Consider the following 24,344-nt stretch of genomic DNA (forward strand, 5'->3'; position numbering starts at 1 on the left):
TCTTTCATCATTGTAAGTAAAGGTCAGCCATGTCTCGGGGATGGGCCGATGAGGGGGATACCCAAGGCCGAAGAGTTTAAATTTTAATTCTATTTCGAGATATTTTGACCGTGGCTTAATGGTTGATTGCTGCATTTTGAAGGAACTGCTTTAGTGCCACAATAAGAAACTGTTTATAGTTTATTGTATAAAAATTAAAACAGTTGCATGTATCTAAAATCTGAATCATGAGATGTGTGACTATAATTGAAGTAATGCTCCTACCTAAAATTCTCCTTTACAAACAATAAAGATTTTATTTGGTGAGATTCTATTAGTAATTCATTTTGTAACTATACGCTAGTATCATGAGATCACATTTCCTTTCCATGTTTATAAAGTTCATATAGGTAAAGATTTAGATTTCTTTTAATACCAATTATTATTAACTCACATTCTCAATTTCAAAATTATACTTGTTAAGTAAAAATACATTTATATTTATATTTCAAATCTATTTTATTTTTTATTGATGAGAAATCCGTGACATTTAACCTCCGGTTTCAGACATTGAGAATTTTTTCTAGTGAACATGACAAAATCAGATGATGCATATAAAGACGAAAAGAATTATACTAGTGTAGAACTTTATCCTGCCGAACATAACAAGAACATATTAATTATCTGTATTCTGAGTAAATCCATAATCCTTGTATGTTTCTCTTGACCATAGTTTATAAGTAGCTTCGCTTGTAGCAACTTTCCATTTAACCCGCTACCACAGCCCCCAAGACCTCATTAAGGGATTTATATCGATATGAATTAAGAGAGAGAGAGCAATTTTACACTAAATATGCATACCCGATTTCCCTGAATATGTTTGATGTAACTCATCTCTTCCCACAATGCAGTGGGTTTCTCTTCCACATACAAGAGCTAGCATGAAAATTTCAAATAAAAATCTATGCAACTTAAGCAGAAAGCTGGAACTGTATACAGTAAACCAAAAATGTCTCGTTTTTCCACATATGTATCATGAGCAAAACTGACTTTCTATCTTTGTTTGCAACCAATAAGCACCAAGAGAAGGGTTACATTTCAGTAATCAAATCTACTTGTCACAAACAAGTATCCCCTATTCTTTCAGAAGAAATGCTAACCCGCAACAATCCAGAAGCAGCCTTCAAGCAATATAGAGCATCTGCATTTATGCCAGTAAAGATAATCAGCACTGGATCTCACTCATCCATGTTGGACAGCCCGGGGCTAGCATTTTTAGCAGCCTTATAATCTAAAAATCATGAGAAAATAACAGGAAAATTTGTATAAACAAAAGTCCCTAAGCTTCATACCTAGGGTTCATTAATTGCATCACACAATGACGAGGACAGAAAACCTAAGCTTCAGACCTAAATTTCCATTACCTTAGGAGCCGCACCTAAGGTTGATTGCATCACAGAGTTCACAATAGCAATAGTGCTAAAATATCTCTCATAATATTCTATGTTTCAATAGAAAGAGTACATTGATTTATACAGACTCCAAGCAACCCTCATTCTATTAATTAGACACAAAATAAACATAAAACTAGGATCCTAAATACAATGTAAAATACCAAATTATCCCTAAATCCATAAATTTACCCACAGATATAACAAAGTAACAAGTTAATCCCTCAATTAGCTTTGCATTCTGCAGCAGTCGTAGTCTTAAGGGCAGCCAAGTGGCTACTTATTAACACTGATGATCCAAAATAATTGGAAAGATACCTTTTAGGAAATGAACAGATTCATGAATCCAAGGAAACTAATAAATATCATATCATCAGAAAAAATCTTGATATTTACCTTTGATGTAATCGCTCACTCGCATCCATAGAATGACTTCAAAGATGGAGCAGATAACCAGAATAGTGTAGTATGAAGTACACAATAACTTCCATTGGTCAGTCTCCGGACAAATATTCTATCTACACTTCTCATACAAGATTCTATAAGACCTATTTAATTGCAAAAGATGTAGAGGCTGATGCTGCCTCTGCTATTAAGGAAATTGGTTGGCGAGCCTGCAGGCAAGCACCAATATCAAAGGGATGCAACTCAGCACCATCAAAAAGAAGATTAACACCAGGAAGGATTATTTCTTTGCTGTCAGTTTCATCGGGATCAACTTTTGTTGCAGTTTCTGGGGTGGAATCATCAATTGGTCTTGTGGCAGCTTCGTATACAGGAGTTAGGGCATATGATCTGCAGATATAATTTAACACTACAAATAAATAATAGACAAGCAAACACTGCAAAGAGAAAACAAAATTGAGAGGAAAAAATGAAATTGAGTAGACTGATTTAACAGACCTAAGAATGCTACCATCGAAGCTCAAAACTTCAGTCCGACAACGCTGCCGGCTGGCAAGTTTTAATCTTTGATGCTCACTAGATGCTCCAGAAATGGGAGAAGAAGGGTCTAGCAGTGGATTCCATCTTCCACTAGCATAGTTCATTAGATGCTTCGATAACTCCTTTGAATGATCCTTTTGGTGCTCCTTTTGGTAAAGAAGTTTTGCTGCAGGACCTGTTGCTTGATACTCTGCACAAACATCACGTAACCTTTTACGTATGCTTTGCATTGAATCATGCTGCTCAGTAAGTGAATCTGCTTGAAGTAACCGAGATGTGACAATCCTTTCACAAATATTATTGCATAATTTAGGGCTGAAAAGAGGCATCCCGAATTCAATACTCAATGGAACCCATTCATACTTCTCCTCATTGGGGGCAAAATGATCCGATTCTCTTTCTTTAAAAAGCTTTAATAAGCGAATGTAACCAACCGTCCATAACTCTATCTTGTGAGCCAAATCAGTTAACAAATCATTCAATTTTGAACATTCCTCCGCACATAGTCCCAGCTCATCCCCTACAAGAGCAACTGAGCCATCAGAGTTCTTAAGGGGTAAGGGTATGTCCAGTGTAACAACTTTGCCAGAACCATCTAGGTCATATCTGCTGAAGGGCTGCACTATAACAGCAGAGCATTTGAGAAGAGAATTTAAACAGTGTAAAAGTACACTTCCCTTAACTAAATTTCCTTCAAACTTTCCACCTAAGCCTCCAATTGTCGAACCATCCCAAGACCATAAAAGGGCTTTCTCACAACCAGCTAATGGTGCAGGCAACATGCGTAGACATTGTCCTTTCATCAGAACAACTGATAAAGGCCCACTAGCCACTGTTGAATATAGCACCAATTTCATCCATGGTGTCATTGATGAGTGAGAGGGAGGACCAAAATTAATGGGCCCGGTTGGTCCAGGAAGAACAGATGAATAAGGAAGAGGAACCATAGACACAACAATATCATAGTCGCGAAGAAATAACCGATCTAAGGTTGTCTTTGGCAGCGCAGCCAAGCTTTCACAGCGAAGGATATCCACTCGATATTTCTTTTTCCTCCTTGAAGTTCCTTTTCCTATTTCAGGCCCTTCCATCTGTATCAGTTTATCATCATTCTGGACAATCAGATCTGACTTGGAAACCTCACTCTCGAGGTTACCATCTTTTGATAGGGTAGCAGATCTATCATCACCAATGGTTTCAGGTACAGAGTCATCCCCAACAGAACCTTCCCGACATATTTCTAAATTATTGGTATCATTAATGTTTTCTCCAGTTTCATTAGTAGATTGTTCTGCTACATCAGTCAATGAATTGTCAGCTACCAGAGTGGACTCATCATGGACAGAAGCTGACACTCCCATTCTATCAGCAATTTCCACTGTTTTAGTGTCATTGGCAACTCCACCAGATAGTAGACATTCCAAGACACAGCGGAGACTAAATGCATGATTTGCAAATTCCTGCAACTCTCCCTCAAATTTTGTTCCCTCTAATGTGCTCAGGTCTTTGCAAAGATCTGCAATGCTAGCATGACCTAATTTCCCTGCTTCATATAATGTCACGGCATGAGATTTCAATCCTGCAAAACCCAGTAAGAGGACATATAAATTATGTCAGAGAAAAGGAAACAGTAAGTACACACAGATGGTATAAATTCAAAACCATAACAAATTATTATGCGAAATACTGGAACCTGCCTAATCATCAGCAGATGTAAAACTACAATGACTATAATATGGCTATGTTCCTCCCTCATGATACCACCACCATGGAATAACAAGGTAGCGCCTGTTGGGCTAGCTTGGAACAACTTTTCTACTCTAGAAAGCTAAAGTTGGGCCGAATAAGGTTTTGAAAAAACAGCTTCTTAATATTAATAAAAGTTAAAAATGAGCTTCTTGGGGCTAAAAGTTAAAGCTCCAAACTAAAACTTCTAAGATCTGCAATGAGAAACCAATAGACAAATACAATAAAATTTAAAGCAGAGAAAAGACATTCTTAGCTAATTCATATGATGTCAATCTAACAGAACTTTTACAACAGTTTTGGCAGGCAAAACAGGCCCTTGATGTGGTCATGTAGTGCATAAAACAATTGGACTGCAACAATGAATCAATTTATGTGTTTTACTCTTTCTTCTAGACATTAAGTGTCTGTCTATCTCACATATACAACTCTACATATGCACTAATAATTGATAAAAGAGAAACTCTTCTTTAAAGGTTTTCATTGAGTATTGCCAATGCTACCAGTATTTGAACACTGATGTAGTAGGTATAAGAATAGAAAAAGACAAATTGGCCTTACATTCTAGCATCCAAACAAAACCTAAATGAAGAGGGAGGTTCACATTAAGAGACAATAACAGTTACATAATTCCATCTGAAGAGCTCCGACAAATATCAGGGTAAACAGACCAGTCAGGAGCAACCCAATATTATGGCCACCTCTTTACATCTTTACAGGCTATGATGCCTAATTAAAACTATGGCCTATTTTGTGTACAGCAACCAAAGCATACAATGCTCAAAACTCTAGTTCATTTCAAATTGTTATTTACAGAAATTTGATCATCATATCTAAATGGCAGGTATGCCAAGCTCAAATTTATTATGCATTAATGGTTATGATGTCCAACAGAAGCAATGTATGGGGTATATTCAAAATGGGAATGACATCTAAGCTAGTCATTCAAAAATATAAAGAGAAAAGGTAACTAACCTGGTGAAACGGAGCCCATCATAAGATAAGATGTTATATTAGCATCGACAACAAAAGCAACCCGAGCATCACTAGAATGGGGCCCATAGTTTTCTGTCTCCCATAAATCTCCTTGTTGAGCATTCTCACTATCAGTGGACATGTTTGCTGAGGTTGAACTAGGGTGAGAAGCATCTTCTTCATCTGCAAGACTGACACCATGGGGAGGTACACCTGTGTTTTCTTGAAGCACAGATGCCGGGTCAATTACTTTTACTGCCCATCCCAAGCGACAAACAAAAGATGCAGCAGCCTGAAGTTGATTAAGATCTGCTTGTAACGTTGATGCCAGCTCAGCAACAGTTGCATTCTCACTTGAAACAACAAAAACCGCATATAGCAACCTGAATAGTGCAGTTACTAGCTTTAAAAATCTAAGTTGGCTCGCTACTAAACAACATTGAAATGACCACAAGATCAAACGATAACTTACTCCTCAATAGGATCCTCATAAGACTGCTCCTTGTTTGAAACGAACCCTTCAAGCCTAGAAACTGAACTACTATAGTATTAATAACTCAACTCACAAGTACAAACAGGACTCGAGCAGAAGTGGTCAGGCAGCTTGCCAATTCATAACACATTTAAGCAGCAGGAAGCAGAATTAAAATTTCAATATAATTCAATAATGTAGTCCATAAAAGTATCCTAAAGAAAAGAAGGTAAGAAGAAAGCATGGAAAACTAATATCTTTTCAATGTCATATATTTTTTAGGGAAAACAACAAGGAGGCCCCTAAGAAGAATGCTTGGCTGATAAATAAGTCACTTCTAGGTCTTTGAACCCCCAGTCACTACAAACACCCCCGATCAATGCAATGGGTTGTGTCTTTTTATCAATTTCTTGACTAAAAACGGAAGCAGGTTTGGAAAAGGATTTTTGAGTGTTTCAAGTTGACAAGAGCATCTCTTAGCACCATCTTCTTTTTTCTTTGTTCTCCACAGGAGTTTGTCTTATTTCACAAATACTTCCCATGGTAAGGATTAAGGATAAGGGGGGCACAAGCATGCTTGGAGAGCTCAGCACTACAGAGAGTCATATGCTGCATTCGGAAGAGATTAAATTACTCCTGAATAGGAGGAATCTATTGATTCTCCATTTCTCTCCCAACTGGTTGGACTCTTGGTGCAATTATTTACTTCACAGACAAGGTCTCTGGTCAAATCATGCGAAAAAACAAACAGAAGGGGGAAACTACGGAATTTCTTAATATGAAAGGTATTAGGATTTTACTTTCGATAAGGTTAATCAATCAACAAAAATCAGGCTGACTATACTTCGTTGTCCAAATTACCACCAGCTAACACTCACAAAAACACTGCTGTGAAAAACCAAATATTAAGGGATTTTAATGTCAAAGGTATTTATGGAACAGAATAGGAAAATGGAGTAGTCAAAGCATTAACTATAAAGACATGCTATAACAGCATTAAGTCCATCATCCTTAACCAAGTTCAGTTTCAAAGAAGAAAAGATACTTTGCTTTAGGACAGAGAAAGAAAATTCTCCGAATTGCAAAAAAAAGTGATGGGGATGTCTATGTTCTGATGTTAATTGTTTGTGAATATAATACAACAGCCTACTTTAATGTGTGTCACTCAACAAAGCTGCACTCTCCTTCAGTTCCAAACAGTCGGATAGTTCCTAATTTGCATTTGATTAAGGGGACCAGGTGGGGGGGAGTCAAAGAGGGTCAATGTTTCAGCAAATCCAAAAGATCCAAGTACTCCATGCTTCAGAGAATATTAATTCACAACAAAAATACTCATGTATGTACCTAATTACATGAATAACATATGAAATTTGAGTAATTAGCAAAAAGTATATTTTTAGACCTTGCAACCTCAAACACTTGGAAAATTAATTATTCTACTAAAGAGGTAAATATGGACAAATTTAGAAATCCTACTTTGGCAGAACAATTCTAAAAGCAAACAGCTGACCTTTAAACCGGTCATCCGGATAGACAGGGACATCAAAATAGACCAATCCCCGTCGATAAAGACCTTTTATAACATCAGGATCAAACAGGATAAAAGCATTAGCTTCTTCCTTGCAGATTTTATCTATTGTTGCCATTTCTTCTTCTGAAAGTTTCTATAAAAGCAACAAAGAAATGTTAGGTTGCAGATTAGACCAACAAAGACAAGTAGTTGTGTCTGAAAAGGGCAAAATATCAAGTTAATCTGATGACACTCTTTAGACAATAAGACAAAGACTCATCAGAAACCTCACCTTGAACTCTTCTAGGGTAAAGTTAACAAGACAAACTCCCCACCAAGGTTCAATTGGGAAGTCCACTGGTTGGGTAGGTAACAACTCTTTTGCAATCGACTTGTTCAGCTTCCACATAATTTTCTAAATAGCTCCAGATAAGTAAATAATAGGTAAGACAACAACAAATGTACTTCATTGGATTCATAAAAATAATCTAGTTTGCAAAATGCAGGACAAATAACGCCATCAAAAGTTTGCATGGTAAAACACAAGCAGCTTAAATTATTTTCTCAATTAGAATGGATTCATTAGGATGACCATAAAAAGTTTATTAACAAATCTGCATCCAACAAATCTAGGGGGAACTATTAGATCTTAGCCAGTTTGTAAAACAATCCTAATTTATACTACATCAGGCCGAAAGTCAATGCTTTAATAATGTTATTATTGCCTCTGTTGTTCTCAAGTAAAGAGTAATGAGCATAATTGTCAAAGGAAGGAGTTCCAACTCTGTTCTCCAGTCTAGCCTTGCTATTACCATCAAAGTTCAAATCTGCCTATTAAGCAACTAACAGAAGAATAGAACAATCTACTCAAGTTACAACTGCTACGTTATCAAGCATGATGATGAGTATTAATCAGTGTACAAGTGCATGTATTTGGCTTGGATCACTTGTGCAGGCATATATAAAGGAGCAAGCACATGCACAAGCAACCATGGTGCTCACCAGCACACAGTTACACCCATGAATTTGTAAGCAAAAATCTGATCCACTACCTTAGACCTGCACTTGTTCATGATATCAATAAATTCATTTCTCCCAATTCCCGTAAGTCTCAAGGCATCAGCGGCACTGAAATTTGGGATGCTGTCATAAGGTTGCTCTGTGAACAATAAGAAATGCCTGGTAATGATCAGTACCTATCTAATATGTAGCCAACACTGATTTATAAAGCGGTAACAATTGGTGAAAGGTCAATGCTGCACTAAATATGCATATAAATGCACATACATTTGTGTATGCAAATAAATGCAAATACACAATACTATAGGATTGATCAACCAATCAAATAAAAACCTCAATAAGAACAAGTCAAAGGTATATTGTAAATTGTAAACAATAGAGAAATTAAGATTGAGATGTTAGAGACAAATTTTATAATACTTAATATAATTATATATATATATATATATTGACAGATTGCATAACTCTACATCCAAACTGTCATATATTGTTGATAAGGCACAGAGAATATAGTACTAGAAGCACCAGAAGAAACATCTGGATTACTGGTTGAAGAAAGCATATGAGAATCAGGAGGTATGTTTACTGGATATGTGAAATTCTCGGTCAAATCAAACAAGGATGTTGAAGATGTCTTCTCTGAGATTACCAGTAATCTTTCAAGAGCCCTCAAATCATGCGCTCAAATGTATAGCCATCATTGCAATTGATGCTACTTTCTACCACGACAAAAATTGGAGGCAAAAAGGGCAGAAAGAGAAAATTACATTTTTGATGCATTTAAAGAAAACATAATCATCTCTAGCTGTTCAATTCTTCAAGCAATCATTTCAAGATGCGTCCAATTTTTATCTAGCAATTGTTCATGTCTAGATTTCAGTCACTATTTTTTCTATCAACATAAGTTTCAAATTCCAACCACCCAACAAATCTGTACCAAACAGGTCATGCTATCAACTAATTTTCATCTACTTAGCAGATAATGGTCAATCAAACCACCATATAGAATGATTTCACTATGTTGTATCTTATTGTCTTGCCCCATTAGCACCCTGGCGATCAGTCTTTGTGCACATAATTCACACTACTACATGATAAAATTAGATGCATATTAGCTGTTATATACACCTAGAAATACTTAATATAGCAGACCCTGCCAATCTATTGTAATTTCATTTTATTTTTTTTTGGATAAGTTGAAGTTTATTCAACTTTAAACTAGGACAATCTAGAGCAATTTAGTATTAGCAATTCCATAATGGAATTCAATAATTCAATTACATACTTAATATGAATGCAAATCTTTGAAGAACAGAAAGACAAAACAAGCATAGCTCTAGCGAGATGCCAAATGCAATATATGAGATTTCTCAGCAGATCAATCAACCACATCTAGCTTCAGCCAAAAGTTTTTTCTATCATCAGTCACATCATTACATAGAAAGGAAGTTGCAGGGTAAAACCAAATAGGAGGGAGCAATTACCATTTTTCATAACCTCAAATATCATATCACAGTAATATCGGAAAGGAGACACCCTCATCACACGGCAAACATACTCCGCAAGGTGATAAGGGAATAACTGCAATTAAGAAATTTAAAAAGTGAAGTGCAAAGAACCACTAGAAATTTATCAGTGGAGAAAAAGGAAGGGAGCCATTCAACATATTGTACAAACTGCAACTGATGGGAATAGTTTTTACAGGAGAATGCATTCAAGTAGTCAATGTACGAAAGCCATTCTACAAGACCAGAAACGTATCTGGTGCTGCTCTTAAATGCAGTTCTTACCATGATAGTTCTGCTTCTAAATCAAAAGGAAAAAAACCAACATATTTTCATTCAAGTTCCAAATTGAGAGTTTAAAAAGTATTCTTTACTCATTGTGAAACAAGAATATTGATTATACGAGAACAAAAGTTTTGTGAAAACATATTACATAACAAATCATATTAAGGAAAATAAAAAGAAAGTTCCAAAAACTTTCTAATTATCACGCACCGCTAGGTTCTTTCGCAAGTAACGCATCATCTCTTCATAATATTCACTTTCTTTGCAAACTTTGCGAGCAAAACAAGTGTTCCATTGGAGCCTTTTCTTGATACAATGGTCAATAATCCTAAATGGAGTTCCATGAGAAAAGAAAAAAAAAAGAAGAAGATAAGGGGGTAAGATCAAGCAATAGAACACTAACCACAAGAGCGCACAAAGAGATGAGCATTTAATTCAAATGACTAATCAGGATAATAAGAATGCTTAACGGGAATATGAAATGTAATTTGCAAATTGCAATAGCGAGTGAAAACTGAAAACACAATTATATTCAATAGGCTGTAAAGATACCGGACATTAAATTGCTTTCCTTAAAAGGATTAAAAATTGTCAGCATCCGAAACCAATTCATTTTTTATTCTAAGCATTGCAAGAAAGAAAAATTTCTCAAAAAACCTAATGAGCATATGTCGATTCACGGCATGATAGTTGGGTAAACAACAAAATTATGCCAAATTACAGATGACTATTACAAAACAAATTCAGTGACACCTGAATGCTGGATGATTTATCAAAAAGTTTTACCAAATCATTTATGCACAAAATATTATTCACGGAAGATGAACATCAATGCTCAATAGGAACATCTGAAGGTCCAATCTGCATTACTTACAAAGTTCTTTCTTGCAATGGCGTATAAAAGAGCAATGCCAGTTCAATTTTTCCATATAATTTCATAAAACTATTTCACAGAACTCCCTTGAGATAACATCAATTAATCCCTCAATCTTATATTAAGCATGAAGTAAGTATTTCCTCTTCAAAGAAGAAAACTAACAGTTACTATCTGCTCTGTTTTGCAAATCGATCCTGAAGTTACTCTCTTAAAACAAAATACTGAAGTTCTTCAAAGCTACAAATTAAATTATCCTTGTAGGTGCAGTTAAAAAAGTGAAACAAAGGAAAGTAGCAGAATCCAAACTTTAACTAACCTTCGGTGCCATTCTTCTCTAGAATTAAGAGTGGCCTGAAGCCGTTTGGGCAAATTCTCCCACGAGCTTTCTTCCCTAATCGCTTTCAAGAACAACTGTTCCTCGATCGTCGCCGGAATGTGCTGCATTTTTATAGATCACTCAATCTTTTCCTCCCCTGCACATAAATCAATCAATCAGCTAGCGGAATAAATCATTGGCAAAAGAAACTTCGGTTGATAAATGAGCATTGGTGGATCCAACCTGAAAGAGATAGAACAAGAGGGTAGCTCCGATAGCGGTAGCAATTGCGGATCGAGCTAGGGTTTAATAAATTAGGGTAGAGGGAGATCTAATCTTTATATAAGAAATGGAAAATAAAATTCATTCAGAAACGAGAAATGTTGGAATTGCTACTTCATCTACATGCATGTCTGCAATATGACGGGTGGGGCGTGGGTGGCCCCTTTGCGTTGATTTGAATTACCGAACCCACCGTAAAAAGTCCAAATAACTGGGAGTTGAAATAGTATCAGTAAAAAAATTCTTACAGTGATCTTCGCTTCGCTTTCTATTTTGGTCCGGCCGTGGAAATTGGCTTGGCTCGTGCGAGCTGGGATGAGCGGATTCGATGGTTAATTAACTTTATTTTTATAAGAGTAATCTTGTCTTTGATCATGAATCCATTTGATAATTTTAATATCTTTTTTTTATTTTTCTAATTAAATAACAGCTCCACCAAAGTAAATAATTACTTTCAAATTTTGAGGGTTGGATTAAATGTTCAAAATATTAAAATAAATTAGCATAATACTCAAAAAAAATTTCTATATTATTTTAAAAAATTAAAAAAATTTATTCTTTTATTATATTCAATCAAACTTTCATATTTTTATTTTAAATCAAATAAACCCTTTATAATTAATAATTGATTAATTATTATTAATTAAAATATTATTTATCATTCTATATCTATATGTCATTACATGATATTGATATGAAAGGAAAAAAATATCATATTATCATATTGTTATGTCAAATTAACTTATCACATCATTATCTTAATATGTTACATTATTATCAATTATTATATGTTAGTATATCACATCAACATCGTGTAATATAAAATGATAAATAACATTTTAGTTAAGTTAATCATTAATTATTTAAAGGCATATTTAATTTAAAATAAAAATATAAAACCTTACTTGATTCAAAATAAAAAAATACATTGATTTTATTTGATGTAATAAAAATAAAACAAATTATTTAAATTTTATTAAATAATTTTAAAAATTAGATATTATATCAAATAAGTTTTATTTAAATACATAAAAATTGGCTAAAGTTATGAACGAGAGATGTGGAGTTAGGATCAAGTTTTTTAACCTTCTAAAAACTTCTCAATTTGAAGTCTAAAATTATTAATGTTAATGTGTTTCACAAAAACGTATTGATTGAATTATCTGATAGTACAATTTTCAATGGTAGTTTGTTAACATGTAAGAATTAGAAACAATGTTGGAAAGCATGAAGTTTTAGTTATATATATTGGACTTTCTCTCATTCTTTACCGTAGCCTCCATGTTTGTGTTTGGTTTAATGAACAAATTTCAACATATTAGACATGTTTACAAGAAATTTACTTCACCTTACATTATAAGAATATCTTATAAAAATAGTAACTTCAACTTATTTATTTTAAATGTAAATTTAATTAGTTGTCCATAACTTGCCAAAAGAAATTAATTTATCAAAGTTATTTTTTTTCAATGAGTTATTTCTAATTCATTAACACTAGTAGAAGATGAAAAAAGATATAATGTTCAAATAAATCCCTAAATTATTAAAGAAAATTCAAATAAGTTTGTATTCTCTAATTATATCTAATCAAATACACATATTTTTATTTTAAGTCAAATAAGTTTGTATAATTAATTATTAATTAATTACTATTAATCTAAATACTATTTATCATTTCATATTCACATGATATTAATGTGGACGGTGAAAAATATTATATAATGATATTATCATACAAAATTATCATGTAACGTCATTATTAATTACTATATATTTAGTATGTCACATCAGTGTCATATGACATAAATGACATATGATATTTTGATTAAATTAATTATTAATAATAAAAATTTATTTGATTCAAAATAAAAATATAAAAGATTATTTAGTTCAAAATAAAAGTACAATGACTTATTTTGTTTAAAATAAAATATAAAGAGTTGATTAAATGTAATAAAAATAAAAGAGTTTATTTGAATTTTTTAAAATAATTTAGAAATTTTTTTAAATATTACGTCATGCAAAAATTATCTCATCAACCTTCACCAGCTAGCTATTTAACTAGGAATGACAAAATTGACGAGGTTTTCTTTCAAAATATCAGGCATGCGAAAAAGGAAGAAAATTATTAAATTTTTTTATTTTATGTCAATATTAATAACAAAAATGTACAAAAAATGCCTCCTTTTCTGTTTGGTAGAGGAAAATTTTCCTCCTTGCTGGAAAAATAACTAAGGACCATTTTTTTAGCTATAAAGCCCAAATCTCCTTTCTTAAGCTATAACTACAAGTCCATAACATTGACCATACAGTTAAATGGGCCGTTTATATCTATGGGCTGGAGTAGTGTAAGGCTAAAAAAAAAAAAAATCGGGCCAATAGAAATGTTAATGACCTATTGACCTGCCAGGCTGCCACGTATCCCACCCCAATAGGACCGTTGCTGCTTATACTGCTATACACCCCCATAGTTCCGCAAAACAGTAAAGAAATATAACAGAAAAGACAAAAAGAAGAAAAAAACGCGTGCCGGCACCCAGTCACACGAAAACAAAGCCGCCGTGGGGAGACAGCAGTCGCAGGACCTCTCTTTGCTCCCGCATACTAGGGCACTTTATCGGCCGCCAATCTCCATTTTCGCGCTCCCGCTTGGCGGAGCATCCTCCTCCTCCTCCTCCATCTCTTAGCGTAAGTTGCCACTCTCTTCTTCTGGCTGTTTTCTTTCCACTTCGATCTTTTAGTATTCTTACGCGGCAAAGCATGTTAACTTTGTTTTTTTTTTTAAATCTTTTCTCTTTTTCAGACTGCAAACTGAAAAGTAACAGCTAACAGCCGCGGTGCTTTTATTTTGTTATCTTTTATATTTATAATTAGCTTTTTTGTTATTTTTTTTCTTATATGCAAGTGAGCGGCTTATCCATACAGAGCTAAAAAAAAACAAGGGAGAAAATTGTTAGATGGCTCTTCGTTTCGAGGTAGGACTCAAAATTTGAATGTTGCCTTTTTTTTATATACATTTAGTTTTTGAGGTAAGTTTATCTTTACCCTGGCTTCTGTCTGTGTTAGATTTAATATTAATTTGTCTGTCATTTGTTAAATAATGGTGAAGAGTTAAAGGAAAAGCGCAGTGGTCAAAAATGCTGAATTATAGGAGTTGTTTTAGTCGAAGAATCTCTCTTGGTGGAAGTTGCTTTCCTCTAATTTTCTAACCGTTAATCATATTCTGTTTCTTTTTGGGATTTGATTGTTCTTATTAGCTAGTATTGCATTTGTTCTTGGACATTGTGTTTTCTTTTGCTCAATCTTGATGGTTCTAATTTTAAAGATGTTTGCTGATTGCACCAATGCGAGCTTTGGATGTTTGCTAATGCGGAAATTTGTCTCTGGTTTTGATAGGTTCTAGGGAGATTTAATCGTGCTCGTGCAGCTCAACTAACACTCCCTCACTTTGTATGCCAGACACCTCTGTTTATGCCTGTGGGGACGCAAGGTTGGAGTTTTTAATAACTTTTTTTTGGATAAGTGTGAGTTTTTAGTATATTTAGGATATTCAAAACAATTTTATAGGGATCTTAAACCTTTTAGGTTTGCAAATATATTACACTATAGAGGGATTTCATTTACAAAAATTTTCTAGTAATCTTTTTAAACCAAGAAGACCCATATCTTTTACTCTTCAACAAAAAATTGATGATGAATATGTTGTTATTAGATTTTGCTAATGATTAGTTGTCATTATAAGTATACATTATTGCTTTCCATAGAAGGGACAATGAGCATGAATAGCTCAAGATGGATCTAACATACAAAGCCGTCTGTCGATGTCACATCCCATTTCTAGGGGTATGATCCGGCACAAGGACCTATGTGGGTATGGCCCACTAGACCCAAGCAAGCCTCTTGTTCATAAATCATATATTGTTCATACATATAAAGTATACACATTATCATCAATGTATCAACATATAATCTAGTGCACCATCACAACGTGGTGGAATTCTACATCATGATGTGTGGAAACGTTAATGAACACCATACTGGATGCCATCACAACATGGTGGAATGCTACCTCGCGAATAAACTTTTTAAAACAAAACTAGCTTTCATAACTCATGCAAATATGTAGTCATAACATTGGCACCTAGGTGCAAAATAAGGCTCTTGAGCCAACATAAACATTTAACTGTCAAAGCATTTAAAACATATAAATCATAGTGTTGCTCGTGGCTACATACTCATAAGGAAACATCCAATATCATATAATAGTAAAATAAAGATCGACTTGTTAACAAAACATGACTCGACTCTCTAGGTTTCAAGAGGTTGCTAGAACACCTACCAAAGAAGATCGAGAGCTCGACTCTACGATAAGGGTGATAAGTTAATCACTAATCTGCAAAAAAAAGATAATAATAATTCGTGAGTCACAAAGACTTCGTGAGTGAATATAGGAAGGAGACAAGTCAAGGGGAAGAGTTTTTTTATAATTCATACATTTCATAATCTCATAAGTTTCTTTCAAATTCTTGTAAAACGTTATTCAAAATCATTTCATAAGGATTTAATTGAAACCATAGTTGTATAAATCATTTAGAATGAAATAGGAGTTATAAACATTTGAAAACGTTGTTAAAACAGAGTGAAAACATTAATCTGTAACTAATGTATCAATACTTTCTTGGAATGTATCGATACTGTCTGCATAAAATGCTTCTTGGGGCATTTTGTCCTAAAGTATTGATACATGTTCTTCATGTATCGATACTTAAAAGCATAAAACTTAAATTTTTTGAAAAATTTCTGCACATTCTACCTCTAAAGGACCTTCTATCCATAATAACACTCCTGCAAGCTAAGTTTCACTTGAACTAAGCTTTCTTTTGTCAATTTCTTGGCATTATCATATCATGTCTTTCATTCAATCTTGTATATATTCATTCTAACATTTAACCTCTACAATCTTTCTCAGATTCATCTAGAACTTACTAACTGTGAGTGGTAGTTCACCCTAACTCAAAGCGAATAGGATTTAACCCCGACTATTTGGGTTCCTTGGGAGTGGTAGTTCCAGTTCACCCTGACTCCTAGCGGATATGGTTTAACTCCCACTATCTTGGGTTCATGAGAGCTCTTATGAGTGACATCCCGCCTCACCCACACTTGAGCGGTAGTCCACCCTAACTCATAGTGGATTGGATATTAAACCCCCCTATCTTAGATTCTCATAAATATATAGGGTCTATCATGTCTGAAACTCATATCATTGTTTCATAATCATATTCATTATAGCTCATACTTTATTCTGATATTTATCTCATATGGCATGTGGAAACATCATCACATACAATTCATAATCATATCTTTTTATGGGTGGGAATGTCTACTTCCACCAAAGCATCTCATCATTATAAACATACATGTCATGATTAATTACACATTACATAATCATTCATAAGCTCGTGGGTGGGAATGCCTACATCCACCAAAATATCTTATCAAGCGTACCTGCAATTCACATACATCATATCCACATAAACTCATTTTGAAGGAAATTATTGAGAGGGCTTGTTCCCCTTGTTAAAAGCTAATACATAGTAGAATATCTATATACATAGTAGATTTCTAAACTTTCTTGAAATCATTTGGATTCAAAACATTTAAATAGTCATCATAAAGGTGGTATTTAAATCAAGCAAGATAAACACCTCAATAAATCATGCTTTACTTTACGTATATAAAATACTTGAAAGAGGGTATCCATTCACCTATTCGAAGACTTGACCTTTTACCAAGCAAGACTCTACTCCGGCGAATCCTTTGGAGCCTTTACAACACTTAAAGCATTCAACAATCATCGTAATCAATACTTGAGTAATGAATCATGTAATAATCATCTTAAGCTATTTCGAAATTAGACAAGTTCATCTTAAACTAATTCTTTCTAGCTTTTAAATTCACTGTTCAACAGCCCACTAAATGCTTACATACATAAACCCATTCTCCTTACCTTAGGTGAGCCTTGATAAGAAGAGAAACCACAAAATCCTTTAGCTTGAAGGGTTAATGAAGTCTAAATAAATAAATAATATTTTTACAGACTGGAAATCAAAGATTTAAAGGTTTTAACAGTTGAAAAATATCTCCTTGATGTTTAAATCTTCAAAACCAAGCTTCAATATTCCAAAAATTATAATTAGTGATGAAAAGACGTTGAGAGTGGCTGTTAATTGAGAGAAGAATGAGGGAAAAGGATTGAGAATGAAAAACTCTTGAAAAATGTGACATATTTATAGTGGAGGTGTGAAAATACCTTTTTAACCCCTTTTATTCTTCTGAAAATGACAAAATGTATATATACATTTGGGCAATGTATCAATACTTTTGGTTTTTGGGTTCAATGTATCAATACTTTTTAAGATGTATCGATACTTTTTCACTAGAATTCTTTTAAAAAGCTTTCTGGACAGAATGTATCGATACTTATTCATCATGTATTGATACATTTGCTCCAGATATAAAAATAAGCTTGAAAACATGTCCAATTCGACTCCTATCTCCACACAACTTTATAAATCACCATGGCACCTCAAAGTATGGGATTTTTCAAAGATAAAAACTTAGTTTGATATTTCAAAACATGAAATCTATATGCTCAACTAAGGATTTCTTAATCTACTCTGCTATACAAATTGGGGGTTTCACAGTCGACCTTTTGGCATAGGAGAGAAAAATATTCTTTTAATACATGTGCTCTGCAGTCTATACTTTACCTCTCTATTGCATTTACTGCCTTCTTAAGAGTGTAAAACAACTTTGACTTGCGTTCAGGTGTTTGCTAAAAATAATATGGCGTAATGTTCTTTAAATGCTTGCAAGACTCAATATGGTCACACACTTACAGCATGCTTCAATGCACTGGATTTGTGCCTTTGATGTATAAAATCATAATGACTAGAAGGCATGGTTGGTCTCCTGGTTGCAGGTACAATAAAAGGTTTGACAACTAACCAGCTTGAGGAGATTGGTTGTCAAATAATTCTTGGGAATACTTATCACCTGGCACTTCGTCCTACGTCTGAGCTTATTGATGAATTGGGTGGTCTTCACAAATTTATGAATTGGCCTAGAGCGATGCTGACTGATTCCGGAGGCTTTCAGATGGTTGTCTTATGATTTGACACAATGCAGTATACTATTTCTCTAAATTTTTGGTTCATTATATATAGGTTTTACTTTCTCAAAATTTTTTATGTACTTGTCAGTATGTGCATGTATATGTGCAGTTTTCTGTGGCTTCTGTGAACTAGCATCAGAAAAATTTGAATTAGAATTAAAAAACTGTGATGTTTGCTTATTTTTCCTTCTATGCATCATGAGAACATTGTTACTACACTGCATGAAGTCGTGATATCAAGGGTGTATCATTTTGGCTGATCACATACTTTAAAGATCTTCATCCACAATTATCTTCAGTTTTGGTGATATATATGCTGTTAAAATTGATTATCTGTCCTGGTGATAACTTTATAGGTATCACTGCTGCATTTAGCTGACATCACTGAAAAGGGTGTGACGTTTCAGGTAACTGTTTTTTTTTTCCCTATTTTTTTTGGTGTTCATGAATTTCTGAAGTCTATGTATGATAATGAGTAGTAGAGTATAATGATCTGCTCAACTATTAGCTGCAAGCTTACTTCTTTCTGGTTACTTCTTTTGTTGCTTTTGTGCTGTTTTACTTGTAACCAAGTCTTCATGTTTCTTTACTCAGTCTCCAGTTGATGGAAAGCCAATGCTCCTAACACCAGAGGAATCTATTGAAATCCAAGTAGGTGCTTTTGTTATACTTATTACATTACTTACAGTGATAAAAATCTATGTTCTCTCCTCCTTTATTGCATGTGTTGAATTTTTATTTGTTCTTTGGATACATTTTTTTCACATGCTTAGCTCAATGACCAAAAGTCTTTTTTCCAGGGTTTCCAAATTTGGAAACACTTGCTCATATTAAGAGGATGGAGAGGAGGCTTATTGTTATTCTTGAATGTCTTTCAACAAAGTTATCAGTCTCTTTTAAGCAATCAATTGAACTTTAGTTGACTTAAAAGGTTAATTCTCTACAAACATGGGGTGCTTGTTCTTCAAATGCTTCTTTTGAAACTCTAATCTTGACTTTCTTGTTCTTTGATAGTGTAATTTAGTCAGATTTGTAACTGTCAGCACATGATGTCTGTGATAGTTTTACTTTAGTTTGTGATAGTCAGCAGTATAAAGATCTAGCAAAAGCTAAGGACCAGTTCCTATCAAAACCTTTTGACTTTGTTCATATGTAAATAGAACTTACTTTTACATGCATTAACCTTTTTATCATTGATACCTTGCTCTTTTAACCCTTAATGGTAACCGGGAGACATAGGATATATTCCTAAAATTTTCTCGGGCTTGTTCTTCATATGCTTTGAAATATGCCATTTTAACTTTATGTTCTCCCAACAATTGTACAGAATAGAATTGGAGCAGATATCATAATGGCTCTTGATGATGTGGTGAGAACTACTATTACTGGTCCACGGATTGAGGAGGCCATGTATCGTACCCTCCGTTGGATAGACAGATGCATAGCTGGTAATCATGCTAAAGATTGAATGTCACTGATGGTTCTTGCTTGGATGAATTGATCATGCGACTGTAAAACATATAATTTATCCATGTTTTAAGTTTTGAATTAGCATTTTGCCTTGTTTAGCTGTCCCTGAGCTTGTTGGGGATACTGTATCTTATTTTAGGCTTGAGTATTTGGACTTTCAAAGCTTTTTTTAAAGTGTTTAGACAGTGTGTTATAATCATATGATAGTAACATAGTGTCATTGTTGGATGTCATTTAATATATTAAAGATTATATTAATCAGCTATTACCTATTGCAAAATGAATCTCTTTTTCTGGTGTGCCCTTTCTTTTTTCTCTGAAAAAAAGGTTCCGGTCTGAAGTAGTGGTTATTTGTTAAGTCATATTGTCATTGTCTCAGTGGTGGCATTTCTGATTGAGTTAGGTCTTTTTTTTTCTGCCTTGATCTTTTGGACAGCTCACAAAAGACCACATGAGCAGAACTTGTTTGGTATTGTACAAGGTGGTTTAGACCCAGTACTAAGGTGAATTTATAATCTTCCTTTTCCAACCTTCCATTTGATGTGTTCTTTTCTGCCATTCAAATGCTAATAGTACTTTCAATAACTTTTTCCCCCTCACGATTCTTGTTTTTATCAGGGATATATGTGTTAGAAGGTTGGTGGATCGAAATTTACCAGGGTATGTGCATTCTATATCAGTGAATAGTGTCAAGGTGCAAGCATTTATGTATTCTAATCATGTTATGTTTTCTATGAAGTTCTGTTATAGTAGATGATCAGATCTTGATGTTTATACTTCAGCAAGTTGCCATAGAATTTTCCTAGCTGCATTTCTGTATCTAAGTCAATTTCTAAGGCTAGAAAATAAAAGGTTGATTTTACTATTAGCACTTAAAATTTAAGAAAATATAACTCTAATTTTAAATCTCTCTGGTTGCTTAGCATGATTATTCTTGAGAGAGGTGCTGTTGAAGTTAGGATAACCTAGTTGCCTGGTATTGTGATAGCCTGTGTGATATATTTGCAAAGCAAGTACTAAAAGAACAGTTGTTTGCTATTTTAACTGCCTGTTCTTTATTGTTTCTTTTGTGAGTTATTTTTGCTGATTACTTTGTTTTAGTCACCTATAATTTCTCACTTACCTGCCAATTTCTGTCTGATCTCTCTTTTTGTTTTTGTTAACATTCATAAATATTAGATTCTCTTTACCACCAGCTTTTTGCTAATAGTGTAAAGATTCAGTAAAAAATGAGCTGAATTAACTAGTTTACTTGTGTGACAGCTATGCTATTGGTGGTCTTGCAGGCGGTGAAGATAAAGATTCATTTTGGCGTGTTGTTGCTCAGTGTACCGCAGCACTGCCTGAAGATAAACCGCGATATGTCATGGTACAAATGAGTCTTATCTTTGCAATCTACATCTTCAGAGTCTGATGAACTGTCCCTTTTGTCTCCATTTAGATTGCTCTAAATCATGATATTTGTGCTTGCTACATTTCAGGGTGTTGGGTATCCACTGGATATCGTAGTTTGTAGTGCCTTAGGTGCTGACATGTACGACTGTGTTTATCCTACTCGAACTGCTCGTTTTGGCACGGCTCTTGTTCCTGAGGTGACGTCTTGTTTAGAAAGTTTTCGAGAATTAATTTTTACAATTTTGTTCGCTGTGTGCTATTGCGTACTTTGGTTTACATATGAATGGTGTTCATTGCACTAAGCTACAACTTGCCTATCCTTTCTATTTGCCTTCTGGTATAACTTATATGTTCTTGTTGCGTGTGTTAATAGGAATTGTGCCTGATGTGTTCAGTTCATCCTTGCATATGTAGCTATGCTTAAAAGTTTGCTCTCATAAGTTTACCTGCCTGTGAATTGACTTTCTATTATGAATGTTAACAAGTTTCTGGCATATGTTCTAACTGGATCATGATCCTAAAGGGTGTTAATTACAACCCATTTTTTTTATTTAAAATGTAAATTTAGTATTCTGATGGTATTCAAGTACTTATGGTAGGGAGTGCTGAAACTCAAGCACAGAGCGATGGCTGATGATACTCGCCCTATTGATCCTACGTGTGCTTGTATGGTATGCATTTAATGACACATTTTATTCAAATTATTAATATATAAATTTCTTTTTCTGGTATATCCTGGCAACATTTTATTTACCCAAGTATAGGTATGCAAGAACTATACAAGGGCCTACATCCATTCTCTTGTTACAAAGGATGCTATGGGATCTCAGCTTTTGTCATATCATAATTTATATTACATGATGCAGGTACAATCTTAAAGTTTCTATGTTCTAAGCTTTGCTGCTTTCATTTTTATCTTTTTTCTTTTAATGATAGAGAGTAAGTCTTTTATCATTGCAGCTTAGCAGAAATCTACACTCTTCCATAGTCCGGGGGAGGTTTCCTGAGTATGTTTGTCTCTTAACGTGTCTAGCTTTCATATTTTTGTTCTCATTCCTTCTCATGTGGTAGACGCTAATTTAATGTTCTTAATCTTTCTTGCAGGTTTGTATGCAACTTTTTGCAGAAAATGGTATTTGCATCCCTCTTGCTTTTCCTGCCATTGATTTTAATAAAATGTCAAGCGTTTTCCTGTTGTGCTTCACACCCTCCATCTTTTAATTTTGTCTAGTTGTGTGATCTACTTTTTCATTCTTTCAAAACATTAGTGCTCACTTAATTCTTTTGCTAGTGATCTGCTTTTCCCTTTAACATGGTATGGTTTTGTTTCTCTTTCACGTGGTATGCTTACTAGTTTAGAAATTTTAGTTTCAAGCTTTATGACTTTCAGCTTCCAAAACGAATATGGAAGTTAGGCATGTGCTTGTTTCCATGTTTTGACACTTTGATGGTGATAATGCAATTTTATCATGCATTTGCTGTCTTGGTTTCACTTGGCTGCTTGATTGACAAGCACTGAGATTATGGTTCTCAATCATAAACCACTATCTTTGCTGCACAAAACTTTCCAAGATATCTTTTACAGAGAAAAGCAGGAAATCCTCAGTCTTTGCGGAGTTAGCTTTGTTGAGTCTCTTAGTAAATCAGGTTTCGTTTTTGTAGCTAAGCTGAATTTGTTTCACATATATGAATCATTCAGACTAGATTAATTTGATATTCCATCAAGTGGTCATTTATACAAACATTTACCAAGTACTATTTGAACCTTGTGACACTTTGTTGTCTTGCAGTTTCCTAAAGGAGATGTCCCTGAATGGGTCTGCAATGCCATGGAGGTTGCTGGAATTGATATCTCCTCCTGCTGTGCTCCTTTTCCTTCGGCGCAAGATTAGAGTTACAATTAAATACTATATAAGATTGAATTCATGAGGTGGCCTTTTATTTGTTTCTTCTTCTACGTTTGAGATCAAAGAAATCTAATTTACAGGCAACAACTTAGAGCAGCATAAATTTTGTAGCCGATATGCTGCTGATAGAAATTTTCACCCTTCTGAAGAGATTTTCTCTTCTCTGTTCTCTTTACCATTTTACTTTTTCCTCCTTTTCATCAAATGACTTGCCATACCATCGCAGGTAAATTTTGTTAACTGGCTACTGAATATAATCTATACTATTTATTTTTTTAGTGAGAATCTTCTTTATAGTAAAATCGTTTTTATGTTTCTACCACATTGTGTGGTAAAGCAGTTAATAAATAATTACAGCTACTCGCCAATTTCTTTCCTATTTGTTTCACGCATCCTTTCTTTTGCATGGAAACATTATGTGCACGCTCAGCGACCCCTGGATTGGTGGTTGTAGCTTCGACTCTCTGCTTTCTTTTTCTGGGACCAAAACTGATTCTACTTCTTTTGAGGGTTCATAAATTCATATGGTTGCTTCCTGGCCTACGACTCTAGCCATGCGATCTCTACGAGGAGTGACGTGACTGACTTACTCAACTCACATTATTTCAATAACCGTACGAATTTAGAGCCTAAATTTATGGGTTATTTGACTTATCCCATTTGCCATTGGTAGCTGAGGTTACCCAATAATGCGGCTCGGTTTTCTAGATTTGGGGGGCAATTATAGGTATATCCGAAGCTAGATAAGGTTAGCACGAGTTATCAATTGAAAACCAGGAAATGACAGAGCTCAGTTTGCTCTACTTTTTCTCATCCTCACTCATCTTAATCATGGTTGCTGCGTGCCAAAATGTAGAGGTTGTTTTCACCAAGAAAAGGGGGCAAGAATGGTGAGATTAAACGACTCCGTTGTTTGGGTTACGCTTATGCACCCTAGTGAAGTAATTGGGTGGGAAAACGGTACAAATTCTGCAATCCTGTATTGTGTTCTGACGTTTCACTTGGGACAGATTGAGCAAAATCTGCTGAGCTTGG

The 24,344-nt window shown here is 34.4% G+C and overlaps 2 protein-coding genes across 5 annotated transcripts; one reads left to right on the forward strand and one right to left on the reverse strand.

Annotated features, from left to right (window-relative positions):
• LOC18592106 (protein FAM91A1) lies at positions 838 to 11,512 on the reverse strand. 3 transcript variants are annotated; one of them, XR_001929104.1, is made up of 12 exons: positions 11,325 to 11,511; positions 11,082 to 11,238; positions 10,099 to 10,216; positions 9,583 to 9,679; positions 8,131 to 8,237; positions 7,371 to 7,493; positions 7,079 to 7,232; positions 5,569 to 5,629; positions 5,097 to 5,479; positions 2,334 to 3,954; positions 1,827 to 2,225; positions 838 to 1,180 (listed from the first exon to the last, which is right to left on the reverse strand). XR_001929104.1 is itself a non-coding variant. In XM_018126144.1 (11 exons), exons 2-11 carry the CDS (start codon positions 11,207 to 11,209, stop codon positions 1,979 to 1,981), a joined length of 3,039 nt encoding a protein of 1,012 aa, XP_017981633.1. In that variant the 5' UTR covers positions 11,210 to 11,238; positions 11,325 to 11,512; the 3' UTR covers positions 1,822 to 1,978. The 3 variants fall into 3 exon arrangements, 1 of the variants encoding a protein (XP_017981633.1); XM_018126144.1 differs by lacking the exon at positions 838 to 1,180 and having other exon boundaries at positions 1,822 to 2,225; positions 11,325 to 11,512; XR_001929105.1 differs by lacking the exons at positions 9,583 to 9,679; positions 10,099 to 10,216; positions 11,082 to 11,238; positions 11,325 to 11,511 and having other exon boundaries at positions 7,371 to 7,501; positions 8,131 to 8,150.
• On the forward strand, positions 13,954 to 23,591 carry LOC18592107 (queuine tRNA-ribosyltransferase). Of its 2 annotated transcripts, none has more exons than XM_007018639.2 (16): positions 13,954 to 14,051; positions 14,269 to 14,338; positions 14,760 to 14,853; positions 18,346 to 18,524; positions 18,894 to 18,944; positions 19,132 to 19,188; positions 19,865 to 19,985; positions 20,444 to 20,510; positions 20,626 to 20,667; positions 21,271 to 21,376; positions 21,489 to 21,599; positions 22,002 to 22,073; positions 22,167 to 22,268; positions 22,363 to 22,409; positions 22,507 to 22,534; positions 23,193 to 23,591. In XM_007018639.2, exons 2-16 carry the CDS (start codon positions 14,321 to 14,323, stop codon positions 23,292 to 23,294), a joined length of 1,197 nt encoding a protein of 398 aa, XP_007018701.2. In that variant the 5' UTR covers positions 13,954 to 14,051; positions 14,269 to 14,320; the 3' UTR covers positions 23,295 to 23,591. The 2 variants fall into 2 exon arrangements, with proteins under 2 accessions (XP_007018701.2, XP_017981771.1); XM_018126282.1 differs by having other exon boundaries at positions 13,972 to 14,051; positions 14,167 to 14,338.

Source organism: Theobroma cacao, chromosome 8 (genome assembly GCF_000208745.1).
Source record: "Theobroma cacao cultivar B97-61/B2 chromosome 8, Criollo_cocoa_genome_V2, whole genome shotgun sequence".
Lineage (NCBI taxonomy): Eukaryota > Viridiplantae > Streptophyta > Magnoliopsida > Malvales > Malvaceae > Theobroma > Theobroma cacao.